Below are 27692 nucleotides of genomic sequence, written 5' to 3'. Positions count from 1 at the left end.
TGTTTGAATGCAACTGATCTATAACTTTTGACAGCATGATATCAGAGCAGCTATATTAAAATAAATTTAAATTTGGAATTCTGAATTAAAATAGCGGATATTTGATTTTAAAGTTGCTAACACTGATGATAGGCAATGACAAAGATCCAGTAGTGGAATTTTATATTTCTAAACTTGTGTCAGAATAAAAAGGGGTTTTATTACTACTATGACGTACTTCGTACATTGGTCCTTCTCTTTCAAGCAAGATGCCCCATAATTGACACTGTGCAAAGATATTATCTGTAGAACGAAGCGCGCTAACAACTTCGTGTGTGGGCTTGTGCTTGTGTGAGTCGTAGCTGATGTTCTCCTCTCTGTAGGTGAGCGTCCGTGGCACGTCCGTCAGCGACTGGTAGCCGATGTAATCGTGCTGCAACTGCTTGAACTGCGTGAACATCTCCGAGGGGAATTCGCCTTGGCTCATGAAGTCCAGATGCTCTATAACATCAACAAACACGTCGCAGATAATGTAAACCTAAAAGAAATTTAATAACGTAAATATTCACTGACTTTTTACAAAACAGTCCAGATCAGACGTTAACCATAAATTAAATACATAATAATTCGATAATATTGTCATCATCACCATCATTTCAAGCTCAGGGCGTCCTCGGCTAGACATAGGCCTCCCTCATAGATTTTCAATAGGACCGGTAGAATGAGGCATGCGCCCAATCTTGCGACAGCCTTAACAAGATCGTCTGGCAGGGCAGTCTGTGTATGATTCTGGAGTGGACAACTCCAGATACATAGCGCCACAGCGGCCTTATTTCCTGCGTGGTACCTCATCTTAAGTCCAGGTTTAATAATATTTATTTATAAAATTAAACAACAATGCAAGTAGAACCTTGTGGTTACAATGATTCGCTAAATTTTACCGGATCTCAATGACACATAAACTGCAATCAGAAACATGGCAATTAATTCTTTAACAATAGTTGCTCATCTTGGTTACAAGGTTGCCTCGTTTTCTTCACCCTTTGTCGGTTGATTAGTTCATGTTTATCTAACAGAGTCCGTTTGTTATTTTTTGATACAATAAATCATAAATTGCAACCATTTTCAAAATCGTACCTATGCAAGAGCTTGAAATCAAGTTCTGCAAGCGACCAAGTCTCACTTTAACGCCGTCGCAGTGGCCCTTCTTAAGCATCGCGAACAAGTCGAGCATCTGTTTGAAATGTGGATCTCGCATGTGTTCCTCGCGTACCAGCAGGCAAACCGTGGGCCGACCCGAAAGACGCCAATACCTAATCCAAAAAAATATTTTTCACACCCCTAGTCGGATGTATTTACATATTACATGTCTGTTTACCTATTACTTGTTTGTGGTATACAAAGTTTTATCAAATAAATTTATAGGCTCTTTGTCTAATTTGCTATCGTTTGCTCAACTGTAGATGAGCAGAGATTAGGCCAGCAAAAACCAGCACTCGTACAAAGAATGTATGGGTTAAAGGACCAGAGACAATTATTCACTATCGGCAATATATTAGGAGGACCGGATAATAATGTCGTTTCTGTCGACATATGTTACAGAAAAATCGATTGATTTATACCGTTCTGGCATGAAAATTTGTATAATAGATGGCAAAAGGTTTAATAACGAAGGTGACTATATTCTGTCGTGTGAATTTAACTTAAGAAAGCGACATTACTTTCCGATCCCACTGATACTTCTATTTTAATTGCAATTTAACATATGGCCGTCATACCACATAACAAACCATATTACAAGCCTGCACAAGTTTTTAACTTTAACTATCATTCTCATTCTTATTTTAAATGTTAACTTTGCAACGTTTTCCGAAGCGCGTGAAGCGGCTACCGCTGTCAGAGGGACAATGTCCTCGCTAGCTCTCCAAATAAAGTGAAAAACACAATTCATAACCATTTTTATAAATTTTATGAAATACCATCTAATATAATATAACGTTCTTGTTTTGTGAAAAATGCTCTCAATCTTACAATGTTAGATTTTTTAGACTAGAAATCAATGCAATTCACATGTCTAATTACAAGTTAAAAAGAATTTAGTCAAAAAATACGCTATACCCTATGGTAAAGAGTAACCATCAAGATTAAAGCAAAATAATGCTTTCGCACGATGCAAATGACAAATACACGTAGACACATCCTTAACTAAGTTATCATTTACTAATAGATAAGTATGTACAAGCCAATATTAATTTAATAGACTAGAATTGGCGAATTTATAATGATTATTTATGAAGTATACAGTAAAGAAAATTTATGTAATGTGTACTCATTTTTATTTTGAGAAATTTTCGTATAACATTGACAGTAAAACTTAGCTGTACATGGTGTTTCTGTGTATCTATTTATTCACTCTTTTTACAGATTGTATAACGGCCAAACTATTCTAGTATAGGCATTCTCTACAAGTACACTACATAGACAGGTTCATAAATGTTATAGAAAAATTATTCTATTAAATTATATTATACCCAAATAAATACCCAATAAATACTATAAATAATATGTAATTACTAATAAACACATGAAGGTGATATAATTAGCTAGCAAGTATGTAATATATACATAAATTATACACATATACCATATAATACTGCAAAAACTCATGACACAAAACATAAAAATAATATCAAAACTTACTTCCCGACAAATTGCAATTCGGTTTTTATGTCATCGATCAACAAAGCCATATCTCTGTACAGGTAGAATTCGGAGACCTCAAATATGAGCGGATAACACAATACTGTCATTCCACAAACTCGATAAATCTGTTAAATAAATTAAAGTTTAAAAATAAATATTAATTGTATTAAAACTTTATTGTATAACATGGTATAGATTAACTTTGTTAATATAAACAATTTCTTACATTTGATCGAAACTGCAAATGTTTTTTTTTGTTTTTAATTACAATTGTATAACTGCGGTTTAACATTCTGTTTCGTACTTTGAAATGATCTTAATTTTCTTACTTAATTCATTGCTTTTAAATAATGCAAAAATGTATATAAAAGCTATGAATTATCTGTACACATTATTTTCTATATATATAAATATATATATATATATATATATATATATATATATTATATATATAGAATATATATAAATATATATATATATATATTTATATGTATATATTTATATATATATATTATATTACTTTAAATAAGAACTTGATTGGGTTTATTTCAAATAAGTTTATTTTTCATTTTTACCTTACTTGTTCCTAAAGATCCCACAGGTCTTATTGGACGTCCTGTTAGTTTCAGCTTTGGGCAAACGCCCAATTCTCTATATACATGTACTAGTTGTGTAGAACTGCAAACCTAGAATGTATTTTTTCAATTTTGAATTATTTCAAAGATATCTTATGCAATTTAGATCTGTAATTGCTTATGGTTGTCAAAATAAGAATAAACACTTAATTTTCCTTTCACTTAATAAAAGTATAAACGAGATATTTTTTTATTTGCCTACCTGAACAGGTTCAACTTCATGAGGTGTCTGTGTTTGTATGCCATAGGTGCCCATCATAGCTTGTAATCTCATGGATTCCGCAATAAGCACCACTTGGACCACCAAGTCCGTGGCTGTACCCTACACACAATATTGACCTTTTGATATAAACTTTTATAACTTTTATTAGTATTAGTAGCAGTGAAGCACATAGTATTAGTAGCAGTGAAGAATATAGTATTATCTTGAATATGTAATATAAATATAAAATAAAAAGATGCTAAATACAGACAGCTTACAACTTCCCCATTGGAAATCTATGGGGGTGGCCTCTGTCCAACAGACAACGTCATACGACTGAAATAATGATGGGAATAATTATTATTCTTGCCATTCCTTGTACCAATATTATTGAATACTTACAAATGCTGGTTTGGCCTGTGTTACATGCATGTAATCAAAATAATGATTTTTTATTAAACATTTAATTTACTCTTTGTCATATATATATATATATATATATACAGATGTATATGAAGACATTTAGTATAAGAATATATACCAATGACAATGATAAACCAATGACTTCTGGCAGTACAAAGTCTGCAAGAAAGTAAACTAAATAACTTTATTTCAGTAACGCTACTAATCAGATAACGCTTTTTCTTACTATTTTATCATTATATTATTTACTTATTACTTCTGAAACTACCTATTCTGTACAGTATAATTATTATTACTCCGTATAATTTATAAATATTTGATTGATTACATATAATGAAAATATAATTAAAGGAGAAAAGTTAAAAATGAAAAAAGAATTTTCGTTTTAAGCCACATATATAGGCATTAAATTACCTGAAATGCTGAATAACGACCAGCTCGCCGGGGTCTGTTGTAGGACGGTAGGTATCGCCGAATAGGATCCAGTTCGTTAACGTGAAGCAATCCTCCCGTCAACAGCTGCGCCAGCACAAATAATGACTGGGCCCACAAGAAAAGACCCCCTGTATCTGCATTAGTAATAACTTGTGAGAATCATACGACGAAATTAAGCTTATTTAAATTATTAATATACATATCAAGCGACAACCTAATGAAAAATATAATTAAAAATTAGCACAAAGCATTAGCATTTTAAAGACTACAATACACAAGTTAAAACTTAAAAAAATAGCATTGAACTTATTAACATCATTTTTCACTGAACAAGAAATTTATTCCGAAACGTCTATTAATCCAAGTAATAAAAATTTTTAAATCAAATATTACCTTTATTTATTAGATTTATAATATGTATGTAAATAATATTTGACCAAAATTGTCTGTCTTAAATAACAATTTAAAATGATGATAAAAAGCATGTATAATTTGAATTGTTACGCCATAAAGAAATTATGATAAATTCACTATAGTTATTTTAATTTATGATTTATTAGGCGAGCAGTAAAAGAGATTATTCATGATACAATTCTCATTAGTAATTAGCGATATTAAGAAAATTAGTCACAAGAATTGAAGAAAGAAAGATAAAAGGCTCTGTCATTCTCGATTTAAATTTATTTTACCTTTATTTTCACTATCGCCCGGTTGGTCTGTAATTATATTGAAATGTGCTTAATAATCAGCGTTCACAAAATTGATACGTCATTTTGTACGTTTCTAAACTAAAGATAACTTCTACTATATTATAAGCAGAGATCGGATTTTCGCTTTGGATATTTACCTAAATTGTTGGCTGATTATGAATAACACTTTTGTGTCGAACAAAATCTCAGGTGCGAATGAAAATAATATTTGTCCAAACATAAAGACATATTTTTATTCTTTTGTAATTATAAATTATAATTCTCATTGACATACAGACTCTCATTGAAACTACCTCCATAATATACTAAACCAAAAAAAGATAAATTATAGATATATAACACCAATAAAAGATCGAAAAACTGTTTTTCACTATTTAACTTTCTATTTCCTGTCTGAGAAATGCATTTTGATTTTGAAAAAAATTATATATACATAAAACTCACTGGCTGGTATCCTTCGTACAGAATAAGGCTCACTGCGTTCATTCTCTACACCTTCTCGTGGAACATAATAATACCATGGTATTACCGGATCTAAAAATGTAAAAATAATGTACTTTAGAATTTATGTTAATAACAAACCTTGAAATAAAGTAAGAAATATATTATTTTACCTCCAAATTCATCCATATATATTCGAGACTTCAATAACCGCTGGTACTCCTCAACTTGATCTGGTAAAGTACGAAATACTCCATCGATGATCATCATTATATAGAACAGCGGCCATTCAGTCTCAATGCCATCAAATTCTTTCAATTCTCCTTCATTGTAATATCTTCTGTTTGGGTCTTCGAGTGCACATTTATAGCCATCACGGCTAAACCGTTTGAACCCGTATTTACCTTGCAATCGAGTGAGGATGTTATTTTTGGTCAACTGAACCAGGAGTTCTTCGTGTGTAGCAAATGCAGGGAAAGATATGGTAGGCAGTAGTGATGCATCAACACCCTGAAAACAATATTTAGGCAAATATTGACTTAATTATATTATAACAGCAATATACAACATAACTGTTAATTATGATATTGTATTAATCCATTTCTCTTACTACAAATAATTAATTTGAGTTCAATTAATAAAGAAAGCTCGAAAATGTTAAATAAATACTTATTACCTATCTGGATAATTGGACAGATAGTTAAAAATTTGTTTTTGATGAGAAATAACGTAGACAATGAATACTGTTTACTAACAGACAAACTAACCAAAGGAACTATCTTCAAAGTCTTAGTATAATCAGGTGTAATTTGTCGTCTCATTTACCACTTTGCAAAATCATTTATTCCATAATGAGGTAACATTTTCACTTTCAATAAATGAGCATCCGAATATGGAATCTCTTTTGCAAAATTTGTTATTTGGTTGCTAGAATGCATGAACATATGATCGATTTTGAATTTCAATTGATCATTCAATGATTTACACACAGTCAACATAGAACAGTTTCCAAAGGCTAATTTCCTTAATCAATGATTTGCTAAAACTTTGATTCCTTTAGTGAATTTGGCCAATGAATCACTGAATGTACATTTATTATAACAGTTTTTGTGGTCATAAATAATAACACAAATATTTAATATCATCTTAATAAAGAAACAAAAAAGCTATATAATAGACATATAGTTATTTATATAGTTTGAGATGATATGAGACCGATAAGTTAAGTTATATTGAACAACGGTCAGCAAATTTTTATTGATGGAACCTTTCAAAAAGTCAGGCAGGATTAACAAGAGCTTAACAACTAACAATTAGTTCTTGCGCGGATTTCGTACTACAATATCGTAATAAATATGCATCATTTACTATCGGTAAATAAGCCTCTTTTTCTTGGAAACTTTTGGTACAGAAAATCTTACCTTCGAACTAGATTCACGTGGCAACATTGTTTCGAAAATACTTCTATTTCGGTTATGAGCGTCAATATCTACATAGACTACACTCCACGACGCCCCTTTGTCACCAAATAAATTGCAGCCATTAATTGCTTCCAGCGCTGCTTTAGCCATACCTGAATGATTTAAAAACTGCTAATATTTTATCTGGTAGCAAACCGAAATATTTATAACAAAATACATATTTATACATAAAGCCTACGAATAAAACATCTTTTTCTTCCTATTCATTATGTTAAAACCACCTTAAAAATTACTTTTGCAAATTCTAATCAGTAAGCAAAAATATGTAGTTTTTATTTGTATAGTAATAAATAGTCCTACAATTTAGGACAAAGGCGTTGAACGAAAATGTTTATGAAATAAAAAGAAATGGTTTTACATTTACCAGTACCACTTATTACCATTTCATTTATCACTCAAACAAAGTGCAGCTTTGTTTGAGTGATAAATGAAATAGAAGAAACAGTTACTTATTTTTAACACTAAACTATAAACAGTGATTGAGTTTTCATCCATTCTTCCCAATTGGTTTAAAATTTAATAAAATTTTAGAAAACATAAATTCAACATATGAGACAAAGGATTAAAAATTACAATGTTCTTCTGGTATCTGTCATATATATTAATTTCACTTTAAAATAAGCACTTAATAATATATTTTTTAAGTTAGTATATTGGTGTACTAGTAATGGTAGGGAATCAAAGGTTAAATGTTTTCAGTAATAATTCCCACCTATGGAAGAGGCATGAATTTCAGGCTTCCCATCATTATATTTTGATCCTCTCTCCCACATACCATAATCTGGAGTTCTATATGCTCGTTCTACATAGTATACTAAATTCTGTACAAATGCTACTTCATCCTGGAAATAAAAAGAAATATTTACTATAAGAATTGTATATAAAAGATAAGTTAATGGAAATGATTTAATTAAAACAGTGAAAGTTTTCGCAGTTTTGATTTGAAAATTAAAATGTTTTATGTTAAGTTAATTTGCAATATTATAAAATTATTGCATCTAAAACATGTACCTGTGTATATATAATTTGCAGTCCAGCTGTTATCATCTGTACAAGAAATAGGAGATAAAGAGATACAACATCAATCTGCAAATGATGGTACTCTTCATCTGAAAGCACAGGTTCTCCAGTGGTGAGGTGAAATTTAACATGGAGAGCATGTGCAGCACTTTGTCTCGTCTTAAAGGCTTCCACACGAGCAGATTGTTTTATCCAACATTCTAAAATACCACGCATGCATTTCACCGTACTCTGCCCAAGCTCATGTGATTTTCCACGATCATCATCAATACGTCTGAAAGTTTAAATTGCGTTCATTAAGCATTGCAATTAGATGTATAGGGTTAATTATATTCAATAGCTTTATTGACTATTACTTAAGACCCCAGTTGGGTATTAACTAGCAAAATTCTATTCTATTCATCTAATTTAGTTACTGACATGAGTATAACAATATTTAAAAAAACTAGAATGGAATTATGTGTCTAACCTGTAAAGTTTTAACTTGTTTTACTTTTGAGATATTTAAAAATTTTATTCAAAGTTAATAAAAAATACCTATAAGCTTGATACAATCCCCACACTGCAGCTGCACAATATATGCTATCTCGTACACTGGCTATTTGAAGATCAGAGGATAAAACAGGGAATAATCCTGTTATAGGACTTTGAAATCTAAGCAATTGTCTTTTAACTGTAACAAGATGGTATTTTTACTAAAAATTTAAGTAGTAAAATAATTCGCAATATTTTTGAAGTTTATAAAAGCCTTTTACCTATAGCATAATAAATATCAAGTTGCCGAACTGTGTCTTCATAGTTAGATATTTTAAGAAACTGTTGAGCATTAATATCGTCAATACTTCCTTGTCTGATCATAATGTCGGGAAACACCTGGAAATTGTTTTATAAATGGTTTTATGTTATTTGTTTCACATATTTGATATAATTTCATCTGTTATACAAAAGGATTTTAATTCAATCACGTAAAAGAAACATGTATAATATTTACACTTTAACTTATAAACAATAAGAATAAAAGCATAAAAACATGTGACACTATTTTTATTCGTAACACTATAAATTAAAATTATTTTTCAATAGAAATAACCGATGAACATTCCAAGGTCATTGATGTCAATGTCAGACAGTTGTTTACAAAACATGAAATTGTGATAAAATTTAGAAATGCTTCCAGATGTTAGAGCTCAAATTTAACGAAAATTTTAATAAAAATTTCAATTAACTTTGTATTAATCATAGTACGTATATTTGGTTTAACAAATATCTTTCAATTTCTATCCACACGATTTGTCGTTTATTGTGGTAGGTATTAAAATTAGATACATTGTAATTCGTTATTTAATTAATACAGTTGTTTTAACCTAACTTATTTTCAGACTTTTTCATCAAAATATTGATTAATTAATGTTCATAAAATTTTCAGGTTTTTGTATGAATGTACATTCGTACTGCGACATTAATGTCTCTTAATGTCAACTCATATGTTATTGTTTTGTAGTCGATGATTTTGTTCATTGTTACAGAAGATTTGTAATATAAATTATCCACTTATTCATGATATAATGATTTTAAATGTTAATATTTAGTAATGTTATTTTTTTTGCATTAAATACTATCAATAATATTGAAAAAGCAAAAAAACCAGGTCAGTTTTTTCAAATTATAAGACTGATTTTTGTAGAAATAATGAAATGTGGACTAGAACCCTAAGTAGCTAATCAATACTTCAATTTAGTGTACAGTGAGCAGAATGAGTCATAAAAATCATCAAGACCATGACTCTACAAGCCTCAACAAAGAAACACAGGTTGACCTTAAAAATAGTCCTATTCACTAACCACACTGATATACCTCATGCACGTCATCACTAAACGAATTAACTTTAATCAACATAAATATAAATTTATAATTTCATGTATTTTATAAATGAGTGGGAAATATTCACAGTTAACAAATATCTGCCCCCAAAACTATAACAGATGGGTACTTATATAATGTACAGAGAAGTATTATTTGTTAGTTATTGAGTATTTATCTGTTAGTTATTGAGACGGTGGTCTCAATAACTAACAGATAAATTAGCAAAAGGAACTCTTATTAGAGCCTAAACATGTACACAAGCAGGTATAGTTTCTTGTGTCACTGATACAAACAGTATTCCACCTCTCTTTCTCACTCAGTTCCTGGTTCCATAGAGAAGTATCTTCCATAGCCATGAATTAAAATTAGGTAAATATGCTTCTCAATGTCTGATCTCTAATTATGGAGTATTTCAGAGGGTAGCTTATGGTTTCACTCAAATTATATATTTTTTATATATTATCAGTGGTTTCTAATTAAGATTCAAATATGGCATAACATATGCATTTAACCAGCAATAAGTTTGTTCTAAATACCAATATGTAATAATGATCATTTTTATTCTTGTGGCTATCAGCTGTTTAATATTTTTTATTACATTCACTTGAAATGTATATGTGTAATTAATTAAATTAAGACATAAATGTAAAATTGAGTTACAATATTTATTGGTATAATTATAATTCACTAAATATCTTTCCAAACTTTTTGTTTTTTAATTTGTGTTTATAATAATAACACAGGTATAAAAGTTTTATTATTTGGAAAAATCCTTGTTTAACAATGTTTAAAAACTTTCTATTACGGCACAATTTCTAATAAAAAAGATCCTTGTTTTTTTAACTAAAAAGAAAGTATTGGCATCATGCATGGTATATTATAAATTATGAAAAATAACAATAAATATTCCTTACTTTTATATTTGTTGTTTTGTTAGATGTTTTAAGTTCATGTGTGTGTTATAAAAAAAAACTTATCAAAATAATTATTTCATTTATTTGTGAGTTTCGAATTGATGTGTTTATGTCTATATTGATTTATGTAATTATTTTAGTTGGATCTATTTACACTAATAGGGGGTAGCTGGCCTCCAGCACCTCGTGAGCCTGAGCATACTCACTATGCAACAGTTCCCAGAAAATCTAGACACATTATGCAGCGTCCAGTACAAAATGAAAGAAATAAATCTGTAAACTTGATTAATCATTTAGCTCCAGAAAAAAGGCGGAACAAACCTTCGACATCATCAGTTAAATCTATTATTCCTGAAGCAAATTCTCATCAGTCTAAAATGGTTCATGAACCAAAGAAAATTGAGACTGGTATATTAGTAGGTAAGTGGCAATATAAAAGTTATATTTATTAATATAAAACTTGCAGGATAAACATTTCAAACTTTATCCCTATATCATTTGATTGTAATGATATGGTACACTAAACTCAGCTAATTGGCAAATATGTTCAAATAATAATAACGTAATAATAATTTGTATAAATATTGTTAAAAAATTAACTCTTACCATTTTGAATGTAATAAATTTTATTTGCTGTATTAAAGAAAACTGTTTAACACAATATTCTACATGTTTACGAAATATCGTGATAACGGTAAATATGGGCGCACTGTTCCAATAACATTACGGACTGAGTACATTTCTACTTTATCTAATTATAGTATCCCAATTTCTATTTATATTCTCACCGGCGCGGTAGAGGAACGTTTGTTTGGCACTAGATTGCTTTGTCAGCGTGTATTATGTCCCAAGCATATTATTATCAAGAGATAGATATAAATGATATACCTCTTTGTGTGCTTCAATACGAAGACAGTATGTAACACAATAATTAAACTTTTACAAATGTATTTATACTTGTGTAATCCTTATTTGTATTTAAGTAAACGCGTATGTAATTTTTTTCGTATAACGTCCTAGATGTATGCGGTGGTGATGTTCCCGATGAGTTGTATGATTCTCCGGTGCTTGGATCACCCCGTGTAGCCCAACAGCAGCCCAAGTCTTCGTTGTCTTTACATTCACAAGAAGAAATTGGCGTTGGTTCGCTGGTAGAAGTCGCAACTGATGTTGACCAACATTATTATGGCGTCGTCAGATGGATCGGAATTATTGATGGTAACTACTTCCATTATATTTGTATAATTGTATTGCATAATTTGTAATTAAACTATTAGTTTCAGTAAAAGATAGTCGTTATACTTTTAATGACAGTAATCTTTACACGATGTGCGTGTCTTTATTACTTTTTATCCTGTTTTCACGAATTTCACGCTTCAGTAACTACTTATTATTTAGACATGTACTACTAGAATTTTGTGATATTTCATTTGTATTTTTTTGTGTAAGATAATGCGGAACGATGCTATATAAGTAATTGGTTATAGAAATACAAGCTCTAAGGGTCACCCCTTATGTATATGTATAGTCCATTTGTCAGTAAAAGGTTTGAAGTGGTTTTTTTTACCTATTTCCAATCAGACTACCAAGGGATCACTTAAAAATCTGTAATATTATTTTCTTATTTGAATGGGGCGATAGTACAAATTAATTAGTTTTAATTTATATACGCTTTTTTTTTACTACATTATTGCTATAATTATTACGTTTTATATAATTATAATCTATTGATTTTTGAATACCGTGTATGATACATTAATTGACCCAAAACTTTTACACTGTTTGCCTGTGTAATCGGCGGATAACTGTGCGTGTAACATAATTCTTAAATGTGGAACTATTTATCTGCTTTTCAAATAAATAAATAAAATGTATGATTAAACAGACACGGCCACTGCGGGCGTGGAGTTAGAGCAGAACGTGTGCGGTCTTGGCGACGGCAGCCGCGGCGGCATGAGACTGTTCTCTTGCGCGCCGGGTCGCGCGCTTTTCGTACCGCTTCCATTGTGTCGGCGCGATGCTCGCTTCCGCGACACTCCTCCACCAGAACCGACAGACGTTCACCGTCCACAAAATTACGATCAGGTATAATGCATGCATAAAGCCTCATATACATCTGTGGGAGATAGGTCGTTGACTAAAAGTTTGTCGAATATATAAGAAACATTGTAATCAATCAATATTGCTAATCGATTTGATTCTTGTTTCACTTCCGACTTGTTCCTAACTCCTTGCGTCTCTTGTTTCATATAGCTTCTTTATTTTGACGATATATCTATACATTTTGAGTTGTACAACTCGAGAGTGATTGAACCCGCACAGGTCTGCGTGTGGTAGGTACAGTGCGAGCGAGACAGTTCTAGGGATTAATGTTTAATACCATTAGTAATGGTTGATTGGGCGATCCCCATACATCCATTCCAAGTGGTCCATTTGCCCTTGATTGCGACCCCTCCCGATGTTATAATCTCAATACAAAGAAATTCAACAACTCAACACAATATTAATTTCTCAGACCCAGTGGTCTCGCCAGGAGTCTTCGAGCTTAGTGATTAACGACAGGTCTATGCTAACCGACTTCTGCAACTTAAAACCCTGTGGCGCTGTGAATGTCATGTTCGACGAACGTCAAACGGAACGATTGTTGATATATACCGATACCGACCAGGCAGCAATAAGAAATGCTTGATAGGACCTTTGAATTTATTGTTTGCAGCCAGATTGTCCTGTTGTGCCCGGCATAGTTCCACCTTTGAACTCTTTAGGCGACCTGGCGGGAAAAAATAGAGGAATTCAAGGTCATCACAACTCATGTTACCTCGACGCGACGTTATTCGCAATGTTTACCTTTACGAGCGTTTTCGACGCGCTGCTGTACAGGCCTCCTGAACCTGAGGTAAGCAAGTAAAATATTTCAAGTACTGTTTATTCATATCTACGGATGTTAGTACTTCGGGCCACATATTATATGCTGTTTATGAAATCGAATCAGGAACGAGGAGGTTCGTTGACGAAAGATAGTTACCGACATAGCAAGATTAGTCAGTTGAAGTAGTAATAGAGCAGGCTACAAAGAGCGTAGGAGAGAACGCTGCTGGGGCCGTAACATTATGGGTTGTAGACCAAGGACCGGCAAATTCAGCGTAGGATGTCATTCACAAAAACTTTGTTACGACCATCGAAAGACACTGGATGTAATGTGTGATCTATGGGAGAAGCCTTTAAAAATATAGAACTAATGAACTGTAGAACTTCCTTTAACAAATTTTAAAAATCAAACCGTAGTTTGCCTTGTTCGGGCACCTTCTAAACACAATGCTAAACGTATATGAAGTGACAGCCGAAATATCTTTTCGCTTGTTCTTGCGTTCAGTCACTTCCATAGCGTCCTAATTATACAATACGCAAACACTGTTCTATAATATGTTCCTGTAATAGAGCGCTATACGTACAAATATTGTTAAAATTAATTATTAATAGTAATTAAATATACATCATGCAATGACAAGAAATTAATTTCAAATTTAAAAAATTTTTCCACCTGAGACCTCAAAATGCTATTACATATTGCATAACTAAGAGCTTGACTTATGAATGTATTGAGCTGTCGAGCTAAGTAATTGCACAAAGCTTTAAACTTTTAAGTTAACTCAATGTTCGGTACCATTTTGGTGTAAATGCCAACAAAAAAACATCCTTAAACGAAAAAAAACCATTACGTTTACATACACATTTTATTTTCTCATATTTCATTCACGATGATCACGATACACCATTGTGTTATAATAGCGTAATAACTAAGTGGTATCTATTTAAAATAAATTTAGAATAGAATTTAAATGCCTTATAGGGTACCTTAAATTGGACTCTTGTGGCATTCTTATATACACTTTAAATTACTTGCCAAGTATGAATATATGAATTAATGAATAAACACGTTTGATTTGTAAAACTGGGTGTGCATTAGGACTCGCCACATTACTCGGAAGTCCAATGCGTGTTACGTGAAGAAGTGGTGAACCCTCTACGCCGGCACGGCTATGTGCGTGCCGACCGCGTCATGAAGCTCCGCACGCTCCTTGAACGCCTCTCTGATGTTCCCGGGCTCACCTCAGAGGAAAAGGTTTGTTAAGAATTTTTTTTTAAAAATGCGACATAGCTGACTTTGAAATAAGAAATTCCTGTGCTGTTTACAACAAGCAAACAAAAGCTTCACGGTACTGTGCCTTTAGGAAAGCGCAGCAAAATAGGGGCAGCCGAAAAAAGAGCATGCGATTGAACTTCGATAGTACTCGGCTAAATGGACCCTTGAACCCATAACGAACATTTGACTTACACCAATCTTTATAGCTCAAGATATGGCGACGCAATAAAATAATAATTTATAATATATCTATTCAAATAGTTTCCACAAATTAAAAAAAAATCGTAAACATACAAATGCAGGGCGGCGCGATATATACGCACCTATATTCACCCAGAAATAAGTTATTAATTGTACAAAAATTATATATTGAATTCCAAAAAAAATTATGAATAATATTCGCATTGATCAAAATAAAAAGAAGTCATAGTTTCTTTTGTCAATTTCATTGGAATACTTAATCCCTGTTTTTACATACATAGTGTACATGTTAAAAATGTTTATCTCTTCCTTATAAATGATGCATAAATTCCTTAATAGGTAGGTATATACGTATAATGCAATACTTTTAACATATTATTAACCTAGGTTTTTTTAAAATTTTTAGGATCCAGAGGAATTTTTAAACGGACTAGTGGCACAATTGTTACGTGCAGAACCATTCCTGAAACTGTCATCGGGACAAGAAGCCTACTGCTACCAACTGTTTGTAGAGAAAGATGAACAGATAACTCTGCCGAGTGTACAGCAACTCTTAGAACAATCATTTGCTACGTCTGGTGTCAAATTAAGTGAGGTAAATGCAAAAAAAAATGAATTCTTCTTGATAACAAAATATTAAATGTAATTATTGTTTACAATTCGTCCCTGCAGGCTTTGCAGTGCCAGAAGCGTGGTCTGTCACATTCCAACAGAAAAATAATTAATGTAACCAACTTCTTTTAAAGTGATCACTTTATACAATGAGACTGAAAAGTGATGTAAAACCTATGAAGCTTTTATTGCTGAAGTATAAAATATACATACACCTCTTTAAATATTTTACATTAATATATCATTGTTTTTATAACCATTCACATAGAGAATGCATAATATTGACACTAGTTGTTTCCCATTAATCAAGTTCGAGCCGAAATCGGGTGATATGATAATACTTACATCTAGAAAAGTATTAAAAATCTATGTGACTTTTTTAACATAGTCGGCTAATAATAATATAAAGAATAAAAAAATATATAGTAATAATTTTGACTTTACCGTTTGTGGTACTATTTTATTCCAAAATAGGGCACCTAAGCTTGAATTTTTGTTTCGTGTTTAAATAAGGTATATTCATAGTAATTTGAAAGCGATAAAATAAAGATAAATAGGAATTTGTATTCATAGTAACAAAATCGCAGAGTGTATAAAATTCATATCTTTTTGTAAATGAGTATAATTTTAATAATTTATTTTTGTACGGGACATTATTGTTATGGCTATTTCAGCCATGGGACGTCTACTGCTGCACATAGGCCTCCCCCATACAATGAGACTGGTAGGAAGTGGGTTGCAACCAGCGCCTTCCGACAACCTTAAAACGGTCGGCCTCCTTGTGCGTTTACATCCAACGTACAAACGAAAGTAACCGATATAGCCCAGCGGAACGCCAAGAGAAGGGTCAGACGTATGAGACAGATTTTTTGGTTTGGCATTGATTTATAGGTACCTTTTGTACATTCTAAGATACGAGGTTAATTAATTCAAGTACCTAATTTTTAACAAACCATTCAAAATATCATGGGTTTATCTAAAGATATATTTATTTACAAATTATTTTTCAGGTACCCGCCGCCTTAATTATACAAATGCCGCGTTTCGGAAAACAATATAAACTCTACGAACGCGTTCAACCATCACCACTCCTAGATGTAACTGATCTTATTGAAGGATGTAAGTAAATAAATTATATTTCTATTTAAGAATTAAATATCTCGCATTTGTTAATAAGCAGATTTTACAAAAACGGTTGCATTTACCTTACCGATTTTAGCTAAGAATTATGGACGCGACTTCCAGCTACATATCATATGTTACAAAACTATTTTTAGAACGTCTTAGTAACATCTAGTTTATCGTCTCACCCCAATTTAAATTTCGGGATTTTTGCGATACAAAAATGTTTTATGATATTAACTTTGTACATTCGAAAATCTTTCCGCGCAGACCAATCAAAAACTTAAGACGTTTCGGAACACTTTTGATGAATTCACTACCTCCGACGTAAAATATTTACACACTCAAAACCTTTTATATCATATTTTAGTATCTTGATACCTTTACGAACATAATTTCTTAAACATTAATCTTTGTAATTTTGTTTTGTTCGATAATTTATAAAAAAAAATTGCTTGGTTTTCGGGTCAAGTATACCAGTAATATGTTGTATAATGTCTTTCGGCATGTTGATTTTGTTGATTTCATTTGCAATCTTTCCCACTCTTATTAGAATATTATGCATCATTACATTTTAGCAGATGCTCTGAGAATTTCTAAACACAAACAATAAATAGTTTGCGCCACCTTTTCAAAGATTCCTTTATAATCTTTACACTGTAGCTGCATACTTTGAAAATCTGATCTTTGATAAAGATTCACTGGCTTTATACTTGCGTTATACCTCGTTGCGATAACTTATTATCTGATCTCGCGATGTTCATTTACTTCATTCGTTAATTTATTTTATTCTTTATTCATTTACTTATACGCAGGAAAACTAGGCACATCACTACGTACAACAGAATAAATAACCATTGGGGCTCATTGGTGGTACATCCGTAAGATGATAATTAATTATTCACTTTTCAATTAAAATCAATTTTCATAAGAAAGTTATTCAAGCTCGAGTTTGCTAATATAATAGGCAATATTCAGGACGTAAAAGCCAGCTGAGGTAACACATTTTTTGTACACATACACACACACATTCTCATTTCGTATGTACATTTAGGTACAATGCTGCTGAAACCGCTGTACCACGCCTTAAGAAATGATAGCGAGGTAAAGGCTGCGGATAAAAGAACATGAGCTTCGCTACTTAGAGCGTTCCCAGCAGACTGACGGAACTGAGCGGACGTTACTCTCCCATCTCGCTACACACATACCCAAGGCGCAGTACCGCTGCTTCGATAGTACTTTAATATACCAAGAGAATGAATTTTTGTATCTGTGAAAGATTCCAGTGGCTAGTATTCTTCGAATTGAGCTCTCGTCCTCCGACCAGTCAGATTCTCTCGTCAATACTATACGCCCTTGACTTTCGCAATATTTGTTACGCGACTAAGTTTTCGTTTTTGGTCGTCTTTAAATTGTGAGTGAACTTATCTTTTGAAGAGTTAAATCAAATAATTAAAGTATGAATGACCAAAGATTTTTTAAACAGTGCCGCGTCAGTGCACAGTGTGCGGAGCGCTAGCACGATGGGAGTGCAGCGCGTGTGCAGGGGGCGGAGCCTTAGAGGCGGGCGCTCTGTGCGCTGCGTGCTTGCGCCTCGCTCACTCCACGCGCCCCAGCCATAAGGTAACTCGTGCAAAACCTACAAATGATTTTACTCTTCCATTCGCAATACAAGAATATAATTTTATGTATTTTTATTAATAATTAACTGCCCCGATAGATTTAATAGCACCATATAAGTCCGGCCTAGTCCAATAGGAAAACTAAATAGATACGTATTTCAATGTGATCATATACTTTTTTTAATTTCATTGATAAGCAACAATCAAATCATCATCATGTTAGCAGATAGACGCACACTGCAAGGCATAGATAGGCACTGTCCGCATCCAGAGACTCCCCGCCACCCATAATAATAACTCCGTATAGAAATATGTAGTATTTTATAAGACTAGTTTTGTGATTATATAATTATTGTAATGTAATATCATGTACCATATACAACATTGTTTGTTTACACCCCCATCCTTTTTTTATTTTAAATGACGTAATATTATATTTTACTGATTGGAAAAGGTGTTTTTATTTACTCGTATAGTATGTATAGGACAAGAAAATGTTACGTTTACTATATTTTTCGAAGTTTTTCATTTTTCTTTTTATAAGAACATTTCCCTATCTAAACGAAAAGCCGAAGCGTAGAAGACATTCTAGAGTATTGCGCTTAAAGGAATATGCTTGTAAGAGTATTTCTTTCTGTCATGATTATTTTTTTATTTAAGAATAAAAATATACATTGTTTTTTGGAATTTGCACCATAATGTACACATTCGTTCGAATTTAATTTCTTATTTATTATTTTAGGCAACCCCATTAACTATTTGCGAGGAATTCGCCAACATACTGGATACCTGTTCCGTGCCAAGGGTTTACATGGAGCTCTTTGCAGTACTATGCATAGAGACGAGTCACTACGTAGCATTTGTGAAGACAGGTGTTGGTCATGATGCCCCTTGGTGTTTTTTCGACTCAATGGCAGATAGAAAAGGTAAATATTCATATTCATATCAGATATGTCTTTAAAAATGTTATAAAATACTTTCGTTTTCTTCAGTAATATACTTAAATAAACACAGGTTTTAAATAAATGGCACTTATGTATATATTCTAACCACCGAACAATTTTAATATACCGCTTTTTAGCAAGAGAAAACGATAAATTATTGTAGAAGACTGCACTAATTGTTAGTTCAAATTAGCTCTAAAGCTACTTTTATAAATTTCCAATGACAAGAAAAACAAAGATTTCGACGTTTAAAATTGTTGTTATTTAGTTCTTGTAAATCCTATGTCTACAATATTTTGCGATCTAAATATCTGCTATTATCCAGAAATATAATATATCCCAAATTTTTACAAAAAATTTATTAAAATGCGTAAATTATCTACGTAGCTGAATCCATAATGTTTAAATAGTAAATTATCTGTATTACATTTATTTGGTCATGTATATGTTTATCAGAAGATTGTTATTATAATAACCCTTTCGCTGCGAACAGCGCCTTTTGGCTCTTGACTATAGACCTTTTTTTCAGCGAACAGCGCCTTCTGGCGCTCGGCTATAGACGCTCTCTCTCAACGACCAGCGCCTTCTAGCGCTCGGCTATAGACGCTTTCTTTCAGCGAACGGCACCTTACATTTGTTTTAAATTATCGTTTCAATAGTTGCATGATCATGGTCATTAATTTGTTTGTTACCAACACGATAGCTGCATAAACTTCCTGTGCGCATAACCATCAATGCTTTGTCACATAACTAAATACATTTATTCATCAATTTTGTCCCTATCATGGATAAATGGCTGAGAGGGTAATTCATTTTTAGGCGCTCCGCAGCGAAAGGGTTAATCATTCACCGTCACGCTTGTGAATTTAATTTTAGTAAATACTAACTTTGGAGCAGATACTCCAAAGCACACATGAACAAATCAAAAATGATCCTTTGCTTTGCATTTCTCACATGTTAACAAACTTTTAACCGGTACACACGAAAATAAATATCATAGATTGTGTCTCAACCAATCTTGTTAATAAAGAAATAAATAATAATTATTAGTTAATTAAATTAAAGAAATTTCAGTATCTTGTATGTTGAAAGTTATAATATTAAACTACTTAGCGTAAGCTCGTTTATTCTATTTCCTTTAATAAACTCTCTCAAAAAACTTTGTCTAACATCCAGTTTTTGTCTTCGAATATTACCTAATATAGCCATAAAAAATTATTATGAACTTGTGTAAAAAAGAATGTTTATTTTTTATTTTTAGGCGAACGCAACGGTTACAACATTCCGGAGATAGTTTGCTTGCCAGAATTAGGGGCGTGGCTGAGTGAAGAGGGGGGACGCGACCGACAGCCGCCTACACACGCCAAGCGATTATTAGCCGATGCTTACATGTGCTTCTACCGGAGCCCTGACGTGGCCATGTACCGTTGAAACTATTCATTTTCATCATAAGACTGTTATTTAAATATATCAGATATCATGGCAGAGGTTCCCAGACTGTTTTTCGCATATACCACTTAAAATTTTACTGGTTCCAGTGGACCTCCTGCAGCCACTAAGTCTACATAAAAACTCTACAAATAAATTGACGATTAGTTATGGTGCGATGCAGCCAAGTCAAAAACACGAATAAATAGTTTTGAAAAAAAGAGTGAGAATTAAGTTATTAATTATTTAATAATAATTGCAATCATACACACGAGTCGTTTGCACGTCTGAGTAAACATTACATATGACGGCGGCGCTTTGCAAGTCTTGACACATTATATTTAAAATGGTATAAGCAAGTTTTTACAAGTAACAGTTGCTGAGTTTATTAAAACATTATCTGCTTATGGTGATAAGTAAAGTCAAGGCAATGTTTTAGTTATTCACTATCGAAGACAGATAAATACTCAACTCTTCGACAAACCGTCTTACGAATTGTGAATCCCCATTTTCGGTCACGCCAAAGATCCTCGTCAGGGCTCTTTTGGACTTCAGGGATTCTACCTGGACTACTTTGGGAAATATTGGTCAAGACTCTAGAGCACAGGCCTCTTTTCAATAAATATGTACATTTTTATTTACGCCATAATATTAGGATAAAGCTTCTAAAGAGCCATCTAAAATGTTTTTCGCCCCATTTGATTGTGTACTCGCTAACGCCCTATAAAGTTTTAGCGTCCACTAGATGGCGCGACTGTCTGCTTTGGAAATATTCAGTCGAGCTGTTTTTGGTGTAGCCGTGGTATAAACCAGACCAAAAAAAGGATTAAGATCCTAACACAATAACAAAAAAAATATTTTAATATGAAGTGCTTGTTCAGTTTTTAAAAATTTTTCGAATTGCAGTACTTGTTTAAATAATGTTAATATTCATATAATTTTTTAGTTTTATTCCCTCTATTTAAAATTTAGACAGTATTAGCGGCGTACAAACAATTGATCCATTTACTGAAAATAACCATAGAATGGGACGTAAATGTTTCAGTTAAGATTTTCTAAACAAATTTAAATTACTCAAAGAACTAATATAGACCCTTTTCGATTTAATTTTAAAAAGAGTAATGTTATAATCATTGTTAGTCTCAAAATTGTTCTTATTTTGCCTCATGCATCTAGTACACCATGATAGATAATACATGTTTTGGGGTTTTTATTTCTAGGGTGTAATGATTTTATCACCATTTTATCCATCTGTCGTTTGAAAGCAATGGTAATGTTATAAGTGTACACAATTTGCGCCTATTAGAATTCGAACCCGCAAGCCATATTTCATATTTTTCACATCACGAACTTAGTTTGGTCTGGACAGAAATTAACCTGTTATTTTAGTTATTGTTTTTATAAATACCATTTAAATAACTGTTTGTGATTCCATTATGTGTAAGAAACAGTATTGGTAATACGAAAATAAATTGTGAAATAAAAAATAAAAAGCTGAATATATGGCAAAGGTAAAATAATTCAAATAACTCTCTATTTACCTCCAACTCCAGTAATAAGGATTAAAATTATTAATAGTTATTTTAGATTTTTTCGAATAATTTTGGAAATAATTTGATTTTTTTATTACTATGAGGAACATTATAAGCAGTAGCTCTAATAAAATATATAAAATCTTGTTATATGTTGATAGATGTATGTAAACTATCAACAATAAATGCATCTTAAAATTATGTCTTTCTAATAGCTATATGTAAGAAAGGTTGAAGTTACTCTTAACTAGGACTTATAGGACTAATTTCAGCAGCAAGTATACTTAAAGATTCATTGGATAAAGAAATTCTACTGTTGATTCAGAACATTACTATCATAATTCTTCACGGTGGTGTTTCTCTCTCAATGGGCAGTCGCACTGGAACTTTGGTTGCGGTACATGAGTCATTCCTTCACGAATGATTACTTCACTTGCTATCCTTTTACTCCATTCCTGTCCACAATAAATATTAAATAATTATATAGTTTTGATATGAAGGAGCAAATGAATTTGTATTACATATAAAAAAGGTGGATATCATTTATCTAGGTTTTTGAATCAGTCATTTTTAGATATTGTGTTTCTTGCGCTATATGCAGGTGAGATTGGATATAGGTGTAAAATTTTTAAAGGCACAAGCACAGCCAGAAACTTCAAATCTTTTACATCTATTACTAATCACTATATATAACTAATATATAAAAACTGATCACTATAAAATATGTTACATTCATTAGCATTTTCTTTTATAATGCGGACAATAAATTTACCAACACTAATTAACCTATATATAGGTAGTAATTTATCATACTAAACTAAAAGGATTTTTGGAACATGTTAAAATAAAATTGAATGAGTTACTTACATAAAATAAAACAGCATGATAGCATAATATATGTTGTGGGAGTAAGTTTTCTAAGGCAAATGTTTGTCCATTCCTGGCAATTAACTGAGCTTCCTCGTCGTGTTCTATAGCCCATTTAACCCTTTTAACTAAATCGGACAAATTACGATTGACAGGCACATAGTGTTCCCATTCTTTAAGTTGACTGTAAAAATGTTCATAATATGGTGATTCTTGTTTGATAACCATTCCACCGCCCGCCAGAAGATAAGGAAATCTGTATGCAGCCACTGTTCCGTCAATGTTTATTTGGTACTTGTACTGTAAGACAAAAATAAAATTAAAACTTCATTACTTCATTATTAAAATAGCTAACATAAAAATTTAAAAAAATATAAAATTTTTCATATTAACAAGTGGAGAATTCTTTACTTTAAAAATCTAACAATCTTAATAAAATAAAATCTGGGCAGGCAATTTACAACATTACTGCTAGCATTGACCTATATGAAAATTGTTCAGTCAAAACTCATAGATTTTTAATGTTTTAGTTTTAATTATTACTTCACTATATTTTAACATTATTATATGAAATTCACCCAAAATAGAATTTTTAATTAAACGAGAGTATTATTTTAATAAATTCTCAACCAAAACTTATTACAATGTAAAAATATTTTTTATTCATACACAATTCAAAAATGTCTTGTAACAAGAAACACGACTTATAACTTTAGTAATTGTAGGTATTAGAATTAGCTATTTGTAAGTGGATGTAATTTTTGTTTACTTTTGGCTTTATTATATGAGATCATTATAATCGAAAGCTTAAATTTAAGTTTACATTATGCCACCTACTGAGAACTAAAAACTAGTGCAGTGGGGTTGGTGATTTTTTTTTAAATGTTAATAATTTTGTTTTTCCTTAAAATTTCTATAATTCGTTATCAAACATCATCTATAACATACTCTAAAATAGATTAGTATGCCTTTTAGTAAATGAAAAATTAGCAATGACAAAAACATTATATCAGTAATCAATTTACAAGTATTGTAAACCCTAATCACAAATATTACATTGATTTTAGAGCTAGTTATAGTATGTTTGTCAAGCAATGTATCATTTCACAAGCGACTAAAAATAGAGAACAAGGCATAGTTGTATAATTATTCAATAACTTACATCGAAAAACTTGAAGAATGATACATGAGGCTGCTTTGGACCATATTGTGCCTCTTTATCACGATAAAAGAAAAAATTTGTAAGTGAAACGTTAAAAAGATCAGGGTTTGCTCTTGCAATATCAACAAGGTGAAGTCTCTCTGTACGAGAATCTCGTCCTCGCCAAAAGGCCATTGGCTTACGATTTTGCCACTTATGTTCTACATTACCCTGCACCGACAATGTATCAAGAGTGACTCTGTAAAGCATGAACACAAAAAATGTAATATTCTACTAAATTCAATATAGAAAATAGAAGACTTTAGATACCTCCCCATATTTTCTAATGCCGACTCAGTTATATCATAAGTAGGCATTACTATATCAACTGTATCATTGCTGCCACACCAAGAAAACATAGGAAGTGGCTCACCATCTTTCTGGATCAAAGGCCAATCGCCCAAGTTAATTACAAGTTCCATGTCAGGTAATACAACTTTTCGTGCCAAAGATAGAAGAATATTATCAGCGAACATATTAAATCCAACATGTTTCCCATAACAATCTCTGTAGATCTCATTTCTTTTAATAACATAGTGGCAAAAACTAGTACTCTCTGGTTTGTGGTATTTCTCTACGATTTTTTGAACTTGTTTCACCATATCCTGTTTAGTAAACAGTCTCAAGTCCTTTATAATGTTGGAAAATGTAGAGGGGCATTCATAATTTTTTAACCATAAATGAATATCATTTTCTGGACAATTGCATTGATCAGCTAAAATAGGACCTAAAAAAAATATCTATTAGCCTTGTTTTTGTACAACTTTAGGACATTAACCCATTTTTAAATAATTTCCTTAATGGTTTATGAGATAACTTTTGGCAACTGCCACTCATTACATGTAGAGTTCCTGAATCAACTACGAGCAAGGAAACTGACCACATTATTAACATTTCCTTTACAAAAAAGGATCCATCCTAGTAACTTGAGTGATTGTAATCAGTGACTATGTGAAATACAGATAATTTCCACTGCAGTGCACTTATTCACTTATCAATAGTTGAATGAGTACTGTGGTTCTTTCATGAGCTTGACTAATATTAATAATCTAATAACACAGTAAAAATCTAAATTGTTTATACCCTTATGAAAGTGTACATTAATATGGTAAAACTAATTGTTTTAAACATAACAATTTCCAAAGATAAAGTCTGATGTCTTTAATCGGTGTGTTTTTCTAGTGATGACTTATAATTCTGAAATATGTATGAGCAATGAAGATAACTTATGTTTGGAACATCACTGCAAAGTCAAATCAGAAATGAGGAGACCCCCGAAGAAGAAAGGTCACTGATGTAGCTTAAAGAATTGTTTGCTAAAATGTCAGTGGGCAGGCACATCACATCAAGTTGATGGATGCAGGGCGGAGCAAATTGCTCATTGTGGCAAACTCTGAGGGTATTCTTTGCTTTGCAGTAGATGTCAATGGCTGTCGTTATGATGATGAATTGTTTTAAATGTATTGCTTATATTTTTATATTTACCTTCAAATCTAAAAGGTGAATTATCTATATGTTTACTTTTATAATAAATACCAATATTCAAATCAAGGCACGTTTCGTAAATCTTGTAACGAACAATGAATGTACCATCCTTTCGATCAAGAGTATTTACCCAAACACGGCAAAACTTGTTTTTTGTGGACTTTCCATTTATTTCTACAGCAAAATTTTTACCCCACTCTGATGTGTATCTGAAATTACAATAATTAGTTAATAAGCAATGAGTATTGACAATGTAAATCATATTTAAGATTTTGAATAAAACATTAAAAATTTCTGCCATTATAAATTATATTAATTAATTATAGACATTATAAAATGCAAAATAAGTTTATTGAATTTTATATAATACAGAGTGATTGGAAATAAGTTTGTACAAGATTTAAAAGGGATGAATGTATTATCCTGTATTAAATGATCACTCTGAAATAGTTTACATTAATTTTTTTTTTTCTATCGGAATGCAACCGGCCAATAGCTTCCAACTGCAGTCTGCATATGGCTATATGCTATTGACGCGTGCGTATTGCGTGACGTATTGTATTGGCTAATTGTTATCTACTCGGTTTTCGGAGAAGGGTGTGATCCTTTCCTCCAAAGATATTTTAACTGCATATAGATAGTGAACAATCATTAACTTGATATATAGTAATCCAAATTTCGAAATCACTTTCTCATTGTAATATTAATACATTATTATTATTTCTGAAACCATTGACTTTTAACAGTAAATGAGCTTTACTTTCACCCCTTTAAAACTTTTACACCTATGTCCTATGAACCTTTTAACAAAGTTTCAGTTATTTGTTAACACCATTAAGCATTTATTGCAGAGGCTCAAGGTGCAGTGAAATCTTGTGGAAGATACATCTCCATTTTATTATTAATATACATAACTTTTGTAACAATGTACCATAAGCCATCCACAGGCCACAGGTCATTCAAATACTTTGTGAAAGCATTCTTCACATAAAATAGCAGTATGTAATTCAAAAGAAATAAAATTATTTAATCTATATTATAGCTAACTATAATATACTATAAATTCAATAATTATGTAATGTTTAATTAATAAAACAATGCCAGATAACATAATTGTTTTATTTTAAGATGCATTTTTTTTTATTTCTCTTAAATTGTCTTTTATTACTTGTTTAGTTCAGACTAAATAGAACTCTTGAAAACATTTAAGAATAGCATATTTTTGATATAAGTCAGTAAAAGGTGAATGCTAAAAAAGCATCAGCATTTCTTTTGTTTCTTTTTATATGTAAAAATATTTTTATGGCATACATTATACCATTCTCAATAATTTATAGAACTTATTTACATTGACGGACACAATGCAAATATTAGACGAGTCAAAAATTATATTAAATATAATGATGGAATAGTCTCATATAAAAAAAGAAAATTTAACTTATGTGAGAATCATGATATCGAAATAAACATCCTTTTAATTAATATTATAATCAAAACATTTATTTATTGGAAATTATGATATAACTTACGTTTCTTTATTAACAGAAGTAAAATTAACAAAAAAATACCTAGCCGGCATTACAATATTCATAGGTTGTAAACCCGGCCCAGTGAGTTCGATTTTTAAAGTATAGGATAACTCTATAAGAATACACATGAATAGACCTTTTTTTAACAAAAAGAAATTCATTTTATTGCCTAAAACCTTGAAGACAACTTGCATCGATA

At 31.6% G+C, this 27692-nt stretch overlaps 3 protein-coding genes across 8 annotated transcripts in view; 1 reads left to right on the top strand and 2 right to left on the bottom strand.

Annotated features, from left to right (window-relative positions):
* Window positions 1–11519, bottom strand: part of LOC137922233 (probable phosphorylase b kinase regulatory subunit beta) — an 18168-nt gene extending 6649 nt beyond the window's left edge. The window contains exons 1-15 of one of the 3 annotated variants that reach the window (XM_068765174.1): window positions 11413–11519; window positions 8785–8902; window positions 8567–8702; window positions 8021–8303; window positions 7722–7851; window positions 6950–7101; window positions 5702–6038; window positions 5532–5621; window positions 5067–5093; window positions 4357–4511; window positions 3520–3639; window positions 3258–3368; window positions 2680–2807; window positions 1117–1292; window positions 218–480 (exon numbers count right to left, since the gene is read on the bottom strand). In XM_068765174.1, coding sequence (XP_068621275.1) covers window positions 218–480; window positions 1117–1292; window positions 2680–2807; window positions 3258–3368; window positions 3520–3639; window positions 4357–4511; window positions 5067–5093; window positions 5532–5621; window positions 5702–6038; window positions 6950–7101; window positions 7722–7851; window positions 8021–8303; window positions 8567–8702; window positions 8785–8902; window positions 11413–11415 — 2229 coding nt within the window. In that variant the 5' untranslated portion in view covers window positions 11416–11519. Of the gene's footprint in view, window positions 1–217; window positions 481–1116; window positions 1293–2679; window positions 2808–3257; window positions 3369–3519; window positions 3640–4356; window positions 4512–5066; window positions 5094–5531; window positions 5622–5701; window positions 6039–6949; window positions 7102–7721; window positions 7852–8020; window positions 8304–8566; window positions 8703–8784; window positions 8903–9020; window positions 9108–11412 lie in introns of those variants that run through there. The other 2 variants (XM_068765175.1, XM_068765176.1) reach the window with 2 other exon arrangements.
* Window positions 9568–22434, top strand: CYLD (ubiquitin carboxyl-terminal hydrolase CYLD). 4 transcript variants are annotated; one of them, XM_068765180.1, is made up of 11 exons: window positions 9568–9839; window positions 11104–11226; window positions 11827–12024; window positions 12692–12891; window positions 13523–13702; window positions 14774–14929; window positions 15558–15746; window positions 16774–16882; window positions 18372–18508; window positions 19250–19433; window positions 20713–22434. In XM_068765180.1, exons 2-11 carry the CDS (start codon window positions 11184–11186, stop codon window positions 20880–20882), a joined length of 1566 nt encoding a protein of 521 aa, XP_068621281.1. In that variant the 5' UTR covers window positions 9568–9839; window positions 11104–11183; the 3' UTR covers window positions 20883–22434. The 4 variants fall into 4 exon arrangements, with proteins under 4 accessions (XP_068621281.1, XP_068621278.1, XP_068621279.1 ...); XM_068765177.1 differs by having other exon boundaries at window positions 10947–11226; XM_068765178.1 differs by having other exon boundaries at window positions 9762–9839; window positions 10969–11226.
* Window positions 20611–27692, bottom strand: LOC137922236 (protein O-glucosyltransferase 2-like). The gene is made up of 6 exons (XM_068765181.1): window positions 27494–27692; window positions 25965–26173; window positions 24750–25206; window positions 24441–24678; window positions 23279–23578; window positions 20611–22866 (listed from the first exon to the last, which is right to left on the bottom strand). Exons 1-6 carry the CDS (start codon window positions 27685–27687, stop codon window positions 22747–22749), a joined length of 1518 nt encoding a protein of 505 aa, XP_068621282.1. The 5' UTR covers window positions 27688–27692; the 3' UTR covers window positions 20611–22746.

Source organism: Battus philenor, unplaced genomic scaffold (genome assembly GCF_028537555.1).
Source record: "Battus philenor isolate CCGP_79_NKW_IND1 unplaced genomic scaffold, ilBatPhil1.0.hap1 SCAF_2, whole genome shotgun sequence".
NCBI lineage: Eukaryota > Metazoa > Arthropoda > Insecta > Lepidoptera > Papilionidae > Battus > Battus philenor.
The sequence above is the reverse complement of the archived record's forward strand: the minus strand, read 5'-3'. Positions and strand labels throughout refer to the sequence as shown.

Excerpts from the sequence above, each read along its gene's own strand:
- CYLD (XM_068765177.1), top strand. The coding sequence starts at position 9,783 with ATGAGTCATAAAAATCATCAAGACCATGACTCTACAAGCCTCAACAAA. Across the intron at positions 11,227-11,826 it reads TGAGACTGGTATATTAGTAG|ATGTATGCGGTGGTGATGTT; the intron begins GTAAGTGGCAAT and ends ATAACGTCCTAG. Across the intron at positions 14,930-15,557 it reads GGCTCACCTCAGAGGAAAAG|GATCCAGAGGAATTTTTAAA; the intron begins GTTTGTTAAGAA and ends TAAAATTTTTAG.
- LOC137922236 (XM_068765181.1), bottom strand. The coding sequence starts at position 27,687 with ATGCAAGTTGTCTTCAAGGTTTTAGGCAATAAAATGAATTTCTTTTTG. Across the intron at positions 26,174-27,493 it reads ACTTCTGTTAATAAAGAAAC|ATACACATCAGAGTGGGGTA; the intron begins GTAAGTTATATC and ends TTGTAATTTCAG. Across the intron at positions 23,579-24,440 it reads CATTCTTCAAGTTTTTCGAT|TACAAGTACCAAATAAACAT; the intron begins GTAAGTTATTGA and ends TTTGTCTTACAG.